Source organism: Canis lupus, chromosome 18 (genome assembly GCF_048164855.1).
Source record: "Canis lupus baileyi chromosome 18, mCanLup2.hap1, whole genome shotgun sequence".
In the NCBI taxonomy this organism is placed as follows: Eukaryota; Metazoa; Chordata; class Mammalia; order Carnivora; family Canidae; genus Canis; species Canis lupus.
Window position 1 is genome coordinate 19,551,135 of NC_132855.1, and position 15,433 is coordinate 19,566,567.

The 15,433-nt window shown below is 38.8% G+C and overlaps 1 protein-coding gene across 8 annotated transcripts in view; it reads right to left on the reverse strand.

The window, feature by feature from the left end:
• CREB5 (cAMP responsive element binding protein 5) overlaps window positions 1-15,433 on the reverse strand; it is a 494,733-nt gene that overhangs the window by 389,333 nt on the left and 89,967 nt on the right. For 2 of the 8 annotated variants that reach the window (XM_072783651.1, XM_072783644.1), the window contains exon 2: window positions 13,836-13,919. The exons of 5 other annotated variants lie outside the window; for them this stretch is intronic. In XM_072783651.1, the coding sequence (XP_072639752.1) occupies window positions 13,836-13,838 (3 nt within the window). In that variant the 5' untranslated portion in view covers window positions 13,839-13,919. Of the gene's footprint in view, window positions 1-13,835; window positions 15,166-15,433 lie in introns of those variants that run through there. One more of the 8 variants, XM_072783645.1, reaches the window with a different exon arrangement.

Here is a 15,433-nt window from a genome sequence, read left to right on the forward strand (position 1 = left end):
AGTGTCTGGAGGAGGATGGCAATCCTGAGCTCCTATGACAGGCACTGTGGTGGAACAGAATGTGTGAAAGGAAGAGGGGCAGAAATAAAAGGAATAAAAGTCTGAGGGTGCCCAAGACAAACCTGAGCTCTGTCACATTTTTGCCTAAGCTCAACCCTTTAAAGGAAGATTTTTTTCAGCCAGCGTAAAAGGAAGGAGATTAAGGTTTTCGGAGTATATATTTCTCTTGCCAAAAGACTGGTCATGTGTTTTTTTATAATCATAAAAAAGAATCCACAACAAAATTCAATGTCAAACAATAGGGGATGGTTAAGAAATTATGGTATAGCAACTCCATGGAATATCATGCATAATCATAGTTTTGAAAACTATGTAGCAACATGAAAAAATGCCTGTGGCATAGTTTTAAGTGAAGGAAGCAGCCTTTAAAAATGTGTCTACGTTCTGATTAAAACTATTTAAAACTTATTATCTGGACCAGGTATGGTAAAGAATGTAAAAATGAAAAATCAATGACTCCTTGAGGTTGTGAAATTCTCTGTGATTTCCTCATCTCACTCCATTTTTGAAGTTCTGAAATATTATTACAATTGTTTTTTATACTTTAGGGACGTCCATCAATATACCTGAAGAATTTCCCTGGGCTAGTCTTTCCAGGAGCCCTCAACAGACATCAAACATCTCCCTCTGGTAATAGAAAATTCATGACAAAGAACAACATCTGAGTATCCCTATCATCAATTCACTCAAGATTATCTACTCTATATAAGGAACTATATGCTAAGGTCTATGAGGGAAATCAACACCAAGCAAGAGTCAATTCTTGCTGTTATGGAGCTTATAAACCAAGAGAAGGAATTTATGACAATATAAAAAGAACTATAATTGAAGATATTTTCTAATCATAAGAAAAATATTAAGAAAATCCTAAGAAATTAATTCTGCCTTTAGTTTTTATTTGGGGAGATCAGGAGATGAGTGTTTGCACAGGCACAAGGTGAAGTGGTGGGAGGAAGGAGTGTGCTGGCCATAGACAGATGTTCCAGGGAAGAGGAGAGCCTCAACATGGCAGAGAGGCACTCAACAAAAACAAGAGTTTATTATGGATCTTGTTGAATATGGGCTATACCTACAAGGATGCTGGCTGGGGTTGGCCTAAGGGGGCTTAAAACAGATGTTGATGAAGGCTCTTGAGCAGTGAAATGAGACATTCAGAGCCATAGAGTAGAAGGATTTATTTCGTAGCCACAATGGAAAGTCTGAGCTCAAGGACCAGCCAAAACAGTTGTAAATCCCAATTCTTCCATTTAGTGGTCACATTTCCTTTGTCCCATTAACTGGTTTGTCCCCTGCCTACCCTGTGAGTCTCACTTTCCTTATCTATAAAATGGGCTAAGTCCAGCTCCTGGGTAGGTTTGTTTTAAAGGCTGACATAGTACATCAAGAGGGTAAGCTCAAAAAAGACACATTAAATAATTCTGTTCCCCTTAATTCTCGGTTCACAGAAAGAAGTAGTTGAGAAGGAGACAGGGCAGAAGGACAAAAATCACAGGATTTTGCTCTGCAGGGTCTAGAAGACATGGCAATGACCTGTTCATCTTGACCAAGGGGAAAGGCAAGGTCAGCAACTGAACGTCCAAGCTGTGGACCCAAAGGATGATGGTGGCCCTTCCTGAAATGGGTGTGTCAGAAGGAGAAATGGTATGAAGATTAGTTCCTGTTGGAACAATTTAAAAATTAAGGAACAGCAGCAGTCCATCTAGGAGGAAATGGCCAGAGTGAACTCAGAAATTAGGGCTCCTGGCCCAGGAGAGGTATAATCTGGAGACACATTGCATATGCCCTAAGATTTTTAGTAGTTGACCATTCCTATTTCCAAGATCTGTAATGCTCCTATCAACCTTTCTCCGCTGCTCATCTTAATACATTCATCCGAAATATGTAGAGAAGTTATTGGATCAAAATATTCTATTTGGCATATAACCTGACTAAACTTGGCATCCTGTATTTTTCTTCATGATCTGTTATCTTTTTATCTTCATGATTCTGTTATCTGTTATCTTTTGAATTATATAGTTTATGAAGTTTAGATAACTTTCTTGACATATAATTCACATACAATTCATCCACTTAAGTGTACAATTCAATGTCCTAAGAATATTCACAGATTTATGCAAATAACAACACAATCAATTTTGGAACATTTTATCACCTCAAGAAGAAACCACACATGCCTTTGTGGTCACCCCCAGGTCCCCAGCCCCACTCTCAGCCCTAGCAACCACCAATCCTTCTTCTCTCTCCATGAATTTGCCTACTCTGGACCTTTCACATAAATGGAATCATAGGATATTCAGTCCTTGGTGTCTGACACTTTTTCTCAGCATGTTTTAATGGTTCATGCATGTTGTGGTATGTGTCAGTACTTCATTTCTTTTTACGACCAAATAATATTCCAATATATGGATAAACCACCTTTCGTTTATTCATGCATCAGTTGATGGACTTTGGGTTATTTCCACATTTTGGCTATTATGAGTAACACTGCTATGAACATTCGTGTACAAGTTTTTGTGTGGACATATATTTTAATTTCTCTTAGCTGTATACTTAGAAATGGAATTGCTGGGTCATAAGGTTTTTGTTTAATTTTTTAAGTAACTGCCAAACTGTCTTCTAAAGTGGCTGTGCCATTAGACAATCCCACCAGCAATGTATGCAGGTTCCAATTTGTCCACATCCTCATCGAAACTTGTTATTGTCCGTCTTCTTTATTATAGTCATCCTACAGAGTACAAAGTGGTAACTCCCTATGGTTTTTCTTTTTTTTTTAAGATTTTTTATTTATTTTTTCATGAGAGACAGAGAGAGAGAGAGAGAGAGAGAGAAGCACAGGCAGAGGGAGAGGGAGAGGGAGAGGGAGAGGGAGAGGGAGCCTGATGTGGGACCCGATCCGGATCCCGAGTCTCCAGGATCACACCCTGGACTGAAGGCAGCGCTAAACTGCTGAGCCACCCGGGCTGCCCCTCCCTATGGTTTTGATTTGCATTTCTCTGGTAACTAGTGACACTGAACATCTTTTCATGTGCTTGTTGGTCATCTGCATATCTTCTTTGTAGAACTGTTTATTCAGATCCTTTGCCCATTTTTAATTGGATTATTTGTTATTTATTAGGATATGTTTTTAAACACAGAATTTTGTCTTCTGTGCTTTCATTGTATAAAACAGAGATAGCACACAGGCATATATTATTCATCTACAACTAGAAGAGCTGAATTTTTCCCCCTGCATTGAAACGTCTATGTTCAATTGTGAGTGTGTGTGTGTGTGTGTGTTGTGTATGGGAACTGGTGGCTATTGTCCTTGGAGTAAATACTACCACATCAAAACAATGATTGTTAAGCCTGGCAGGGTGACAAATTAATTGTATTTATTCTTTGTTCTCAAGGTTAAACGTTGGTATTGCCCTTTTAGCATTGCTCTTTCACAAACTTTGAAGACAAATTCAAGGCCAAATCAAGGACAAGGTCCATATTAGTAAATTCATTTATCAGTACTATATATAAATATATATATAACTACTTATACATATCATTTTTTTTAAAGTGTAGCCTTGTTTTGCTGGCTTTGTCCACACCTGGTAATGTGTGTACCCTCATCTCTGAAGATTTGTTCCAAGGTTTGCTGGGGGTCCATCAGAAGTTTATTTTTAACATGTGCTAAAAAATGTCTGGTTATGAGCCACATCACTCCCTATCTGCCAGCTCCTGTGGGATCCCACTAGTAAGTGCTCTGGGTGCTACCTTCTTGAGAGGCTTACCCACTGCTATGTGTTGAATTGCATCCTCCCAAACCTCCAGTACCCTAAAATGTGACCTTATCAGAGATAAAGTCTTTACAAGTAGTCAAGTTAATATGAAGTCCTGAGGGGTACCTGGATGGCTCAGTTAAGCATTTGCCTTCAACTCAGGTCATGATCCTAGGGTCCTGGGATTGAGTCCAGCATTGGTCTCCCTGCTCAATGGGCAACCTGCTTCTCCCTCTCCATTGTTTGTGCTCTCTCATGTTCTCTCTCTCTCTCTCTCAAATAAATAAATTAAATCTTAAAAAAAATAAATAAAATCAGTTCCTTAGAGTGGGTCCTAATCCAATATGACTGGGTGTCCTTATAAAAAGGGGAAATATGCACACAGAGACAGGCACACATAGAAGGAAGATAATGTGAAGAGACACAAAAAGAAAACATCCAACCATAAACCAAACAGAGAGACTTAGAACGATTCCCCCTCATGGCCTTCAAAAAGAATCAACCCTTCTGACATACCTTGACTTTGGAACTCTAGCCTCCAAAACTGTGAGAAAATAAATTTCTGACAGCCATCCAGTCCATGGTTCTTTGTTAACAGCAGCCCGAGGAAACAAACAAACACACAGAGCTGTGCCCTGGACCCCACTGAGTGCCCCAGCTGAGGCTGCTTTGGAGGTGGGTGCCTGTCTCTCAGAGAGGCTACTTTCTAACAGAAATTATCTAAACTGCAATGCCTATAACTCAACGACTACACTACAGTTTTTAGTTATAGTTGCTCTCTTGAGTTTCTGTTCACAGTTTTCTGTTCTTGTTCAAGGATTCAGACACATGTCCACGGAGCACTAGACCAGAAACCCTCCATTCCTCTACCACCGCAAAGGACAATCCGGGCTTCAATACTGGGTCAAACTTTTCCTGCCAGGCTCCCTCTCCCCTTAGAATGAGGAAGGCCCTCTTCCTTCCCCTCATATTCCAGTAATCAATCCCCTAGTCATATTGATCTGTTTTTTAAATCTGGCACCACTGTAGCCAATCCACTATCATGTCTTGCCTGGACAAACCACACTAGTTCCCCTGACAGGGCTTTCTGCTTCCAGACTTGCACCCCCACAATATTCTACAGTACTGACCTATCTGGTATCTCTCCTACCAGTAAGCTCTGGGAACAAAGTGACCCTGTTTGGCTTTGGCCATGAGTCCCCAGTACCTGGCACATAATAGGTTCTCATTAAATCCTGATAAAGGAAGGGAGAAAGGGAAAAAGGGAGAGGGAAGAAGGATGGAAGGGAGGAAAGGAGGAAGGGAGGGAAGCATGGGCTTATATTTCCTTACAGGAACTAGAGGTCTATTTTTTTCTCATCTAAGCATATCAGTTGAGCATACCCTTACACTGAGAAAGGCAATCAAGTCAATTCAAACAGACATGTTCCAATAATGCCAAATGGTGTGTTTTTCAAATTAAATAATACAGCTTTCTATACACAGAACCCATCAAGATCCAAGCCAGTCTCCAAGAAAAAAAGGCATTTAGTGCTGTTATCCTCCCTGGATTACTCTATGCATCAGAATCACATTACACACCTGTCATCTCTCTGCACTGACCAGAAATGCACAAGTCCTCTTTAGACTTTTGCTCTTCCAACTAAGATACCTAAGTTGGAATAAGTGGTCTATGCATTCTATGGCTCCATCTGGGGAATGGCTGCATTCAAACCTTATCCCTCTCTTTTTTAAAAATTGTATTAAAATGCACAGTTTATGAAATTAACCACGTAAACCATTTTTAAGTGCATGGTTCAGTAGTGTAAAGTACAGTAACATCGTTGTGCAACCCACCTCCAGAAACCCCTCTTTTTTTAAACAAACATTAAGTAACTAACACTATATAAAGAAATATAAAACTTCCTAAGGAGACCTCCTAAAACATCTGCTAGATGTTAAATAAAGAGGGCGCCTGGGTGGCTTAATCGGTCTGCCTTCCCCTCTAGTCATGGTTCCAGGGTCCTGGGATTGAGCCCTGCATCAGGCTTCCTGCTCAGTAGGGAGCCTGCTTCTCCCTCCCGCTATCCTTCTGCCTCTCCCCCTGCTTGTGTTCTCTCTCTCTCTCTCTTTTAAATAAATAAAATCTTTTTTAAAAAATGTTAAATAGGGATCCCTGGGTGGCGCAGCGGTTTAGCGCCTGCCTTTGGCCCAGGGCGCGATCCTGGGGATCCAGGATCGAATCCCACGTTGGGCTTCCGGTGCATGGAGCCTGCTTCTCCCTCTGCCTGTGTCTCTGCCTCTCTCTCTCTCTGTGTGTGACTATCATAAATAAATAAAAGTTTTAAAAAAAAGTTAAATAAAGAGGGATACCAGGGTGGCTCAGTGGTTGAGCATCGGCCTTCTGCTCAGGTCATGATCTTGGGTTCCAAGCATTAGGCTCCCCATAGGGAGCCTGCTTCTTCCTCTGCCTATGTTTCTGCCTCTCTTTCTCTGTGTCTCTCATGAATAAACAAATAAAATCTTTTAAAAAAAATATTAAAGAAAGAGAAAGCATCCCATTTACAACCTTCCTTTTAAAGATACTATGGGTTTTGTGCCTTGCAGGGGGGAGCACATTTCCTGAAAAGGGTAAAAATGAACTTTGGGTTAAAGGGTTAATCTGTCTATCTTAAAAATGTTCCTTCCAAAGGGCATGCCAAATAATTACATGTAATTTTTTTATCCCTGTTTTTGTGAGTGCTCCTAAGGCACATGAAAAAAAAAAAATGTGCATCTTTGCCAGTGCTGCCTCCATCCAATAAGCAGACATCACTGTTTTGTTTTGTTTTGCTTTTTAATGTTTTGAATGATTTGGAGATTAGTATGGGTATTTAACAAAAAGTACAATTTCAAATTACATGCTGCTTCATGGTGCCAAAACACTGTGCACCATCATCTTTGATGACGTCCACCAGCACAGCACTAAGAATGGTGGTTATTAGTCATCTGGCTTTGCAAAGCTGGAAGACGAAATTGTAAACAATGTGTGCTTGAACAGGCCACATTAGTAAAGAAGAGTGTCTTAAATACAGTTTCAATTTTTTTAATCTAACAATATCTTTTAATCAATAATATCTGTATCTAAATCAAAGTGATAAACAGATATTTGCCCAAAAGAAGGGCAGTTTATCCATGAGCATCCTAAAAAAGATGATAATCACATTTGCAAATATATATGCCAGTAACATCCTGGTCCTCACTGGCCAAGGTTTTTATTTATATACAAGCTTAACAACCATAACCACATATATGTGTGGATACTGAAACTGCTTTAACTTTAGTATAATGCTTAGAAAAAGACCCAAAATAACCCATCGCTGGTACTGGTCACAGACTACATTATTAATCATGGCTTGTATCTCATCCATGGAAGACCTAGAGGTGCAGACAGAAACTGCTCATAGTTAAGCCCAACCCTAGTCATTGTTAGAAGAAAACAAAAACCAAATACTCAAAAGCAAATGACTCCAGGCCAAGTGTGAAGACAGTACATTGGTAAAACAAGAGCTAAAATCTTCTACTGAAGATAATTCAGGAGCTCTCTATCTTGCTCAGTGAATGAATACCCAAAACTCTTTACTTTCAATCCCTAAAAGAGTTGAATCACTTACATCTTTAATCTCATTGTCTTTCCACAAAGTCCTCAACAGTCAATCATGAAGTAGCCTTAGAGAAAGTTTCCCTAGATACCACTAAAAACACAGGTTTTTAACAGATGTCTCCATGCAACTTTTAGAATAGATCCCACGTTAAGAGGCTGGTATACCCAGATGTATTTGTTAATCAATCCAGGTACATGTAGCCTGGAGCTGAGTAGCAAGAGTTATTAGCAGAGAAATCATTTAAGTGCAAATAATGCATGCAAAAGCATTAGAAAAAAATGTTATTTGCGAATTCAAAGACAAATGCAATCATATACACAACTGGAAAATCCCCACCTGGAAGCCACCCAGAGTGGTGCTTATCTTTAGGCACTAATAAATGGGAGCCTTTGTCTCACACCCTTCTAGTTAATGAACACGATGCTTTGCCTTGTCAATCCCTCAGTTTCTTCTCATAAATGGAAGTTAAAATTTTCCCAGTGAAGAACATGACAGAAAACACAAATATTATCACCACAAAATACAGAGAAATGTGCCATTCTGCACCTAGAAATGGCTGTAAGTCATGTTTAAAAAGCACATGGCCACATAGACATGAACTTGGAAACAGACCACTATGCAGGGGAGACGGAGAGAGGTTCGGGGTGGGATGACTCACAAATTCGGGAATGCAGAGGCTTTCAGCAGCACGAAGTCACAAGGGATCATCCCTGAGGTCTCTCCTCCCCTCCACAAACAATACTGCTTGTTGACTTGGAAAGAAGATGGTACAGAGTTTGGAACTCATTATTTTTAATTTTTGGTTCTTTGCACCCGTTAGTCAATGCACAACCTGGCACAGTGTTAAAAATGTATTAAAGGAGAACATTCTGGTGTGCACTGAGAAATACTGATTCTTCTAACATTTTAAAGGATGACAAAGAATAAACACTTTAAGTCAAGGAGCTGGAACTACCATTTTGACATGAGCAGAGGGCAAGGGCAAGTCTGGTCTCTGCAATGACACAGAGCTTGTGAAAAGCTTAGAGAGAAACACAAGGGGAGCCAGATGTCTTAAATGCAGTAAGATTTTTCCCTCCAAAAAGAGCTAAAGACAAGTAGTACCGGGGCAAAGAAATAAACTAGCAAAATACCCAAATTGTGACAATCTTCATCTTTTCCAAACTGGAAGGTTTCTAAGAGGCTGCATGTAAACCAAACCATACATAAAGATTTTGGGACAGGGACACCCGGGTGGCTCAGGGGTTGAGCATCTGCCTTTGGCTCAGATCATGATCCCAGGGTCCTGGGATCCCGTCCTGCATCAGGCTCCCTGCATGGAGCCTGCTTCTCCCTCTGCCTATGTCTCTGCCTCTTACTGTCTCTCACGAATAAATAAAATCTTTAAAATAAAAAAAGATTTTGGGAGAAGCAAACCATCTAAAACCATTTAAAATATTTGAAACTCATACAAAGCAGAGTTCATCTGTAGCACATAGAGTTGTCTTCTAGTCATTCAATCTATGCATTTTAATTTTTATTGATTACATTTCCTAAATACATTTTATAGTGTGCAGCATGCTATGACAACCACTTGCTCTTGAACTCTGAATGCTTTCCTGCAATCCCTATCTGTCAACGGATCACAGAATATGGGAGCAGAAGATACCACAGAGGTCAGTTACAATTTCAGTCCTCAAACCTGGCTATATATTAGAAATACTTTTGGAGCTTTTAAAAATACAAAGGCCCAGGCCCCCACCCCAAACCAATCAAATCAGAATTGGAGATGCGGAGTAGGTATCAGTACTTTTTACAAACTCCACAGGTGGTTCTACTGGGCTGCCATGACTAAGAACCATTGAAACAGAGTGTAGATTTGCATTGCTTGACACCACGGTCACTTGATATGTGGCTATAGAGCACTTGAACTGTGACCGGCCTGAACCTGGACGTGAAATAACTGTAAAATACATACCGGATTTCAAAGATTTAGGACCAACAACAACAACAAAAAAAACCACAAGGTATCGCATCAACATTTTTATATTGATTATATGCTGAAATGATACTATTTCAGATATTTAGGGTTAAATAAAATATGGTATTAAAATTAACTGTTTCTTTTTACCTCTTTAATGTGGCTACTAGAATATTCATAATTACAAAGGTGACTTGCATTTATGGTTTCCATTGTTGAACAGCGCTGGTCACAACTAACACTCTTTTTATCACAAACAAAAAAACTGAGGCAGAGAAGCATAATGAGTTGAAGGGATTCCCCCTCTCAGTCTTAGTCTTTTCCTGTTGCCATAAACCACATTGTTTGGCAGAGCTACAGCAGAGCCTGTGATGCCATCAATTGGATTTCAAACCTTTCTCTCTTTTGTCTTGCTAATTACTTCTCCTAAGATTGGATATTAAAACCTATTTCCCTTATGGAAAAATGTCCCCTATCCCGTTACGCACACACTTGTGATTTGTTATTGTAGGGTTACTCATAAAAGCAGAGTAACCAGAATGGATGCTTAAAAATAAATCTAGAAAAATATTAGCATAAGAAAAATGCAGGGAATGGATGAAGAAGACCATTAAGGCTTTTAAGATGTAGATAGTCAAATTCTAGCCTGTGGATGTTTTACCATGTTGTAATTTAATAAATAACCTCAGAAACCCTCAGCATTCTGAGAGTCATCTTCAACACAGCCATCAGTGAGCTTGAGAATTGAGAAGATGGTCTTTCCTCCCAGAAGGCAGTGTTTTTCTGGACAATGCTGTCATTGCAGGAAGGCAAATCGGGCTCTTCCTAACGGCGTGCTACATCACGCCTTGCCACCCTGGTGGAAACGGATTTTATCCTCAAGGCTTTCTACCCTCTGGTGCATGATTAGAACCTGATCATTCAGAAGTCAAACAGCATCATCGCTTACTTAGAGAAGAAGATCTTGTTTTGATAAAGTGAAAGGCTCGTACCAGATCTGGCAAATGGAGATAAAATGTATTTCTTCTTATAATCAGCTAATTCAAACAAAAACAAAGATGTTTTTTGTTGTATGTGGTTTTCCCCCTTGGGAAGCCAGCAGAGAGAGAATTGCATAAAATTGGCTGAAATGTGTTGTAGTTGAGGAATCATGCAACACAGGGGCTCCTCAGTGTAATAAAAGAATAAAAGAGACCTGAATTCTGATATAAAGTGTTCATGCAAAGAGCTGGAAAGGAAACCTATGGGTCAAGCCAAATAACACATACAGTAGATGCATTCAAGATTTCTGTTGAGATTGTCTTGTTCCCCATCCTAAATACAGCATAGCCTAAATGTCATCTTAAATCAAATGTGTGGTGCTGTGGAGCCCCCTATGTTGCATGCATGATTTCTATTAGCTATGATTAGTCAAGTTTTGCCAGTCAAACCTCAAACAGCATACTTCTAGACCCAACTCACTTCTGATACAGTAATAGTCGCCTCCAAACACTTTCGTATATACCAACCTGGAAAGATAATATACTACAGAGACAGATTCTGGGCAAAAGTACATCTGCCAGAGTGAAAATAGCGCTTGTTTGTCTATTTGACAAAAAGAAAGAGGATTTATTTTAATTTTAAATAATTTTACGGATCCCTTCTTCAAAGGTGATTAAGAAAAGAAAGGAAGTAACAAAAGTTACTGCCTTATCCTACAACAGTCTTTTAGAACATCTTTAATCCTGCCTGGTGTTTAGTCTCAAATGAAATCTGGACAGTACTGTTTTACAAGGCATGTCTAATAATAATGGCGAAGAATAAGAAGAATGGTTTTCCAATAAGGAGGTCAATGTGAAAAAAATTAACATTACAGATATGTCAGAATAAACAGAACAGAAATTACAGTTTTTATGGTTAGGGTATTCATTCAAAAGATCTGATAAGAACTGTCTTCGAAAAGTTAGTGATCAAAAGGCTTGAAAAGAGCAAAGCATCCAAAGCCATGGGTTATGTTTCATTCACGACCATTTATGGCAGCCTGGCTCATGGAAAGAGAACCTGACCTGGAGGCAGGGACGTGGCTTTTAGGCTCAGTCTGGCAGTCTTTAGCTCTGGGCCTCAGTGAGCCACAGGATATAACCAGGCCTTGGGTTCTCCTCTGCAAAGTGACAAGGTTGGTCTATCAATGAGAAGACCTCCCCAGCTCTGGCTCTGCATACACTATAGCAAGCCTTTCAACTTGGCCATCGAAATCCCTGGTCCAGAAGGAATTCTTACTCTCCAAGATTAGCTCAAGCCAAACACCAACATGATAGTTTTCAATCTTTGTTAATTTTAGGGTAGAGATTAGAAATGTAAACCTTGAGGAAATAGAAGGAAGCAACTAAAATATGTGTTTTTAAAGTGTTAAATTGATTCTGATCCATCTTTCAGAAAACATAAATGAGCAGCAGAGTGACAGAAAGAAATACAAAAATGCCAATGTAACATCTGAAATGTATCCAAAATGTAAGTTTTAGTTTGAAAGTCCCAGAGTCTCAATATAAGCAACAAAAATTTAACTCTTGTCTCTGGCATACTGTTATCAGTACCTGAAAATTTTTAAAAGCCTTCTCTCTCTTCTTTCTCTCATGTCAAATCCATGATTTGTGATTCCCAACAATGGAATACTAATGGATCCTCAAAATCACTAATTGCTCACTTTTTTTTCCAAATTACAAAATAGAAGAACTTTTTAGTGAAAACATTAAACATGATGGTCATTTTTTAAAGTGTCAGAGTTTCTATTTAAAGCAATGCCACAAAATTGATGGCTTATTTAGTTTACAAATAGCAATACAAAAAGGTTCTTTAAGTCTGCTTAGCATATCTGAAAGTGCTTCTTCCTCACACTTCAATGTTTAAGGCTACTGCTGCCTAGTTTATTACCTTATCTCAGTTGCATAATTTTCTTAAATAGCATTCAGAGAGATAGTACTAGATATACATTTTTAAACACAATTTATAAAAAGTACTGGTAGATTCCCATAATACAGCTGGTAGTCAAACTGGACAAGATAATGAATTGACTGAGATCATTGCTCCATCTTCATCCAAGAAAGCTGTCTCTAAAAAAAGATCTTAAATTGCTGTAGAAATCCAATTTGTAAGAAGCAAAAGAAGCGTATAGATGGGAAACACCAGCCATGATCACATTAATTTTGTGACTAACAGCATTGCTTTGAAGTGAAGAAGAAGGGGAAAAAAATATGACAAACATAATAAGTCCACTCAAATCCCCAATTTTAATCCAACAACGCAATCGGAAGAAAACCAACTATAAACACAAAGTTCACATCTTGAGGGTACAGCAAATATCACCTTCCCACAAAACAATTTTCAGTTTAATAAGAAACAAACTCCAAGGCTGAGGAAATACTATAGGAAAGTGATGCATGGTTGCTAAAAGGCAAATTATGGTAAGAAATCAGGAGACCAGGAACTTGACATCGGTACCAACAGCCATGAAAACCCACGATTGATTGGTTTTGAATCCACAGGTGTGGGAAACTGACAATTAATTGTATGAAAACCTTTGACCTACTATAATTGAAAAGCTATACAGGAAAAGTCTCTCTGGCAAACTACCATTCAATTAAACTTCTATTCAAATAAAAGCTGCAATGTCACAGAGATGGGTCCATGTTTTTGTGGGAATGTTCTAATAAACTATCTACTCATGCAGAATCTATATAAGGTCACAACTGACTTCTTGACAGTTTATGGATATCAGCAATTTACATTCAAAAACAGCTTAAAGATATTATCAATAGAGCAAATATGTTTTACCCCCAGTAAGGTTGAAAAATACAAATCGTTATGCATCAGTCAGGATTTTAAAATAACAGATCTGTATAAAATGATGCAAAGGAAAATGAGGACATTTATAGGAAGGCACCAGTGAGTTCTATTATTATTTTCTTTTTAAGTATTAAAACTAAAATAATAGCTGATATTCAATCAACAGCATCCTACTTCAGGGGAATACACATCTAAGTTTGGGTGTGGAGAATGTTTTTTTGTTGTTGTTTTATTTTCATTTTTAGTTTTCTTTTTTAAAAACGCCTTCCTTATTAAAACTTAAGTACTTATTAAAGTGATTCATGAAGGCCTGTGGAAAAAGGAATTCTTACCTGACACATTACTTAACATGCTTCATAGCTACCCTCCTGCAGTTCACATGCCCGTGAACATTATTTTACCCAGAAAATAATGGTCTTATTCACACACACACACACACACACACACCCCTTCCACACAAAATGCCACCAAGTCCCAGGAAACCGACAAAGGCAACATTAAAATTCGGTGTGAAATAAGAATTCCATTTCTGAATTCCATCTATGAAAATATAAGATCAGCCTCATTTAACCAAATGCAAAGTTCCTTTCTGCTTCATAAGCATAAGAAACATCATCTTACCATTATCTGTAGAATAGAATCAGCAACGTGTTGCTTCCTGCAGTCACCAAATCAGGTTTTTTCTTCCTTTCTTTCTAGTAACTTCTTTTTCACCAGCAAGATTAGGAAGAAAATAAATCTTTGAGTATTTGCCTCAGAATCTCAGACCACAAGATTGTGAAACTAGCTTTTAGTTTAAAAAAAAAAAAAAAAAGGAACAGGTCTGGTATTTTACAATCACTTCTGCAACCCAGAGGTACCTCCTGGACTCCCGTACCTCCTTTCCTCCTTCGTTCGCTAAGTTTCTCTTAGTAATGAGACTAATTTTTCCAGTAGCCTTGAACTCCCCAGATTTAACTGACATGGAAAATGTGACTAAAAACTTGTAGAACTGTCTAGCCTCCAACCCTACACAGAATCAACTTTGTTGGAAGTGTGGAAGAACACCTCGCAAGCAGCTACTTGCTCCTTGAGACTCCTGCACTACAACGGCACAGGACACCAAATAACAGTGCGCCATCTAGCTAGCAAGTTGCACTCGCCATTCTAGAAGGGGGGACACCTTCAAACCCTGGGAGTTAAGAACTTGTCAGGGTTCAGCTGCTCTGAAGGTCCAATTGTTTACTTAAATAAAAAAAAAATATCGCTACTGAGATAATCCACATCGAGTGGATATGGGAAAATTTAGGTTATAATGGCACTACAAACTTTTACATCTAACTTTGATTTACAAGATAAAAGCAAGTTTTAAATTAAAAGGGCTTTCTGTTAATAGAGCTTATTATTCTGAAGACGGGGAATGATTTTCTTCGAAAGTTGTCCCTGGGTGCATGCCTATTATCTTTGCTTTTCCCCTTCCACTAATGAGCATTTATCTAAAGAGCCTGTTAATCCTCTGATGTGTGCTTCTGGTCAGAGGTAACAGTTTGAATAAAACCACTAATCACTGATCACTAAATCACTGATCATTAATCACACTCTCCAGTGCTGGTGACCCGGGCCATTTTTCCCTTAGGTCTCTGCATCACAAACAAGAAGTTTAACATTTTAGATGCACAAGCATTCTGTAGGGTTATACTATTTCATCTCTAGATGTGAATAAATAATAAATACCGCTGCAAACTTAGGGAAGGATGTCAATTAGACCCCAGACGGAAGTTTCACAAATGCCTACTCTACAGCATGGCTGTTTCACTTGGAAGAAAGTAGATCTGATTATAACAAAACATGTGTTCTCCACGAAATTCCCACATACTCAGAATATAAATGTTCCTTAATTTAGCTTCCGTCAACTTCAAATCAGAGGGCACCCAAACCCTCTGCCCCACTCGATCCAAAACTGTCAGTAGCTTTTTTTTTATTCGATTTCTGCTGCACACACACACCCTCCCCCACTCAGAGTTCTTTTTTACTTTTATCCCTTAAACACGTCACACACAGTGTTTTTACTTCAACTGCCAGATTCGAAGATTCTGACTCAGTTCTATGACTAAAGTATTCAACTTCCTCTTTAAATATAGAATCTTAAGGCTAAGAGAAAGAAATACATTCGCCAATTTATTGGAAGGTGCTTTGGGTTCAACGACTCATGTCCCCTCGCTTTTGCAAATGCAACGCTG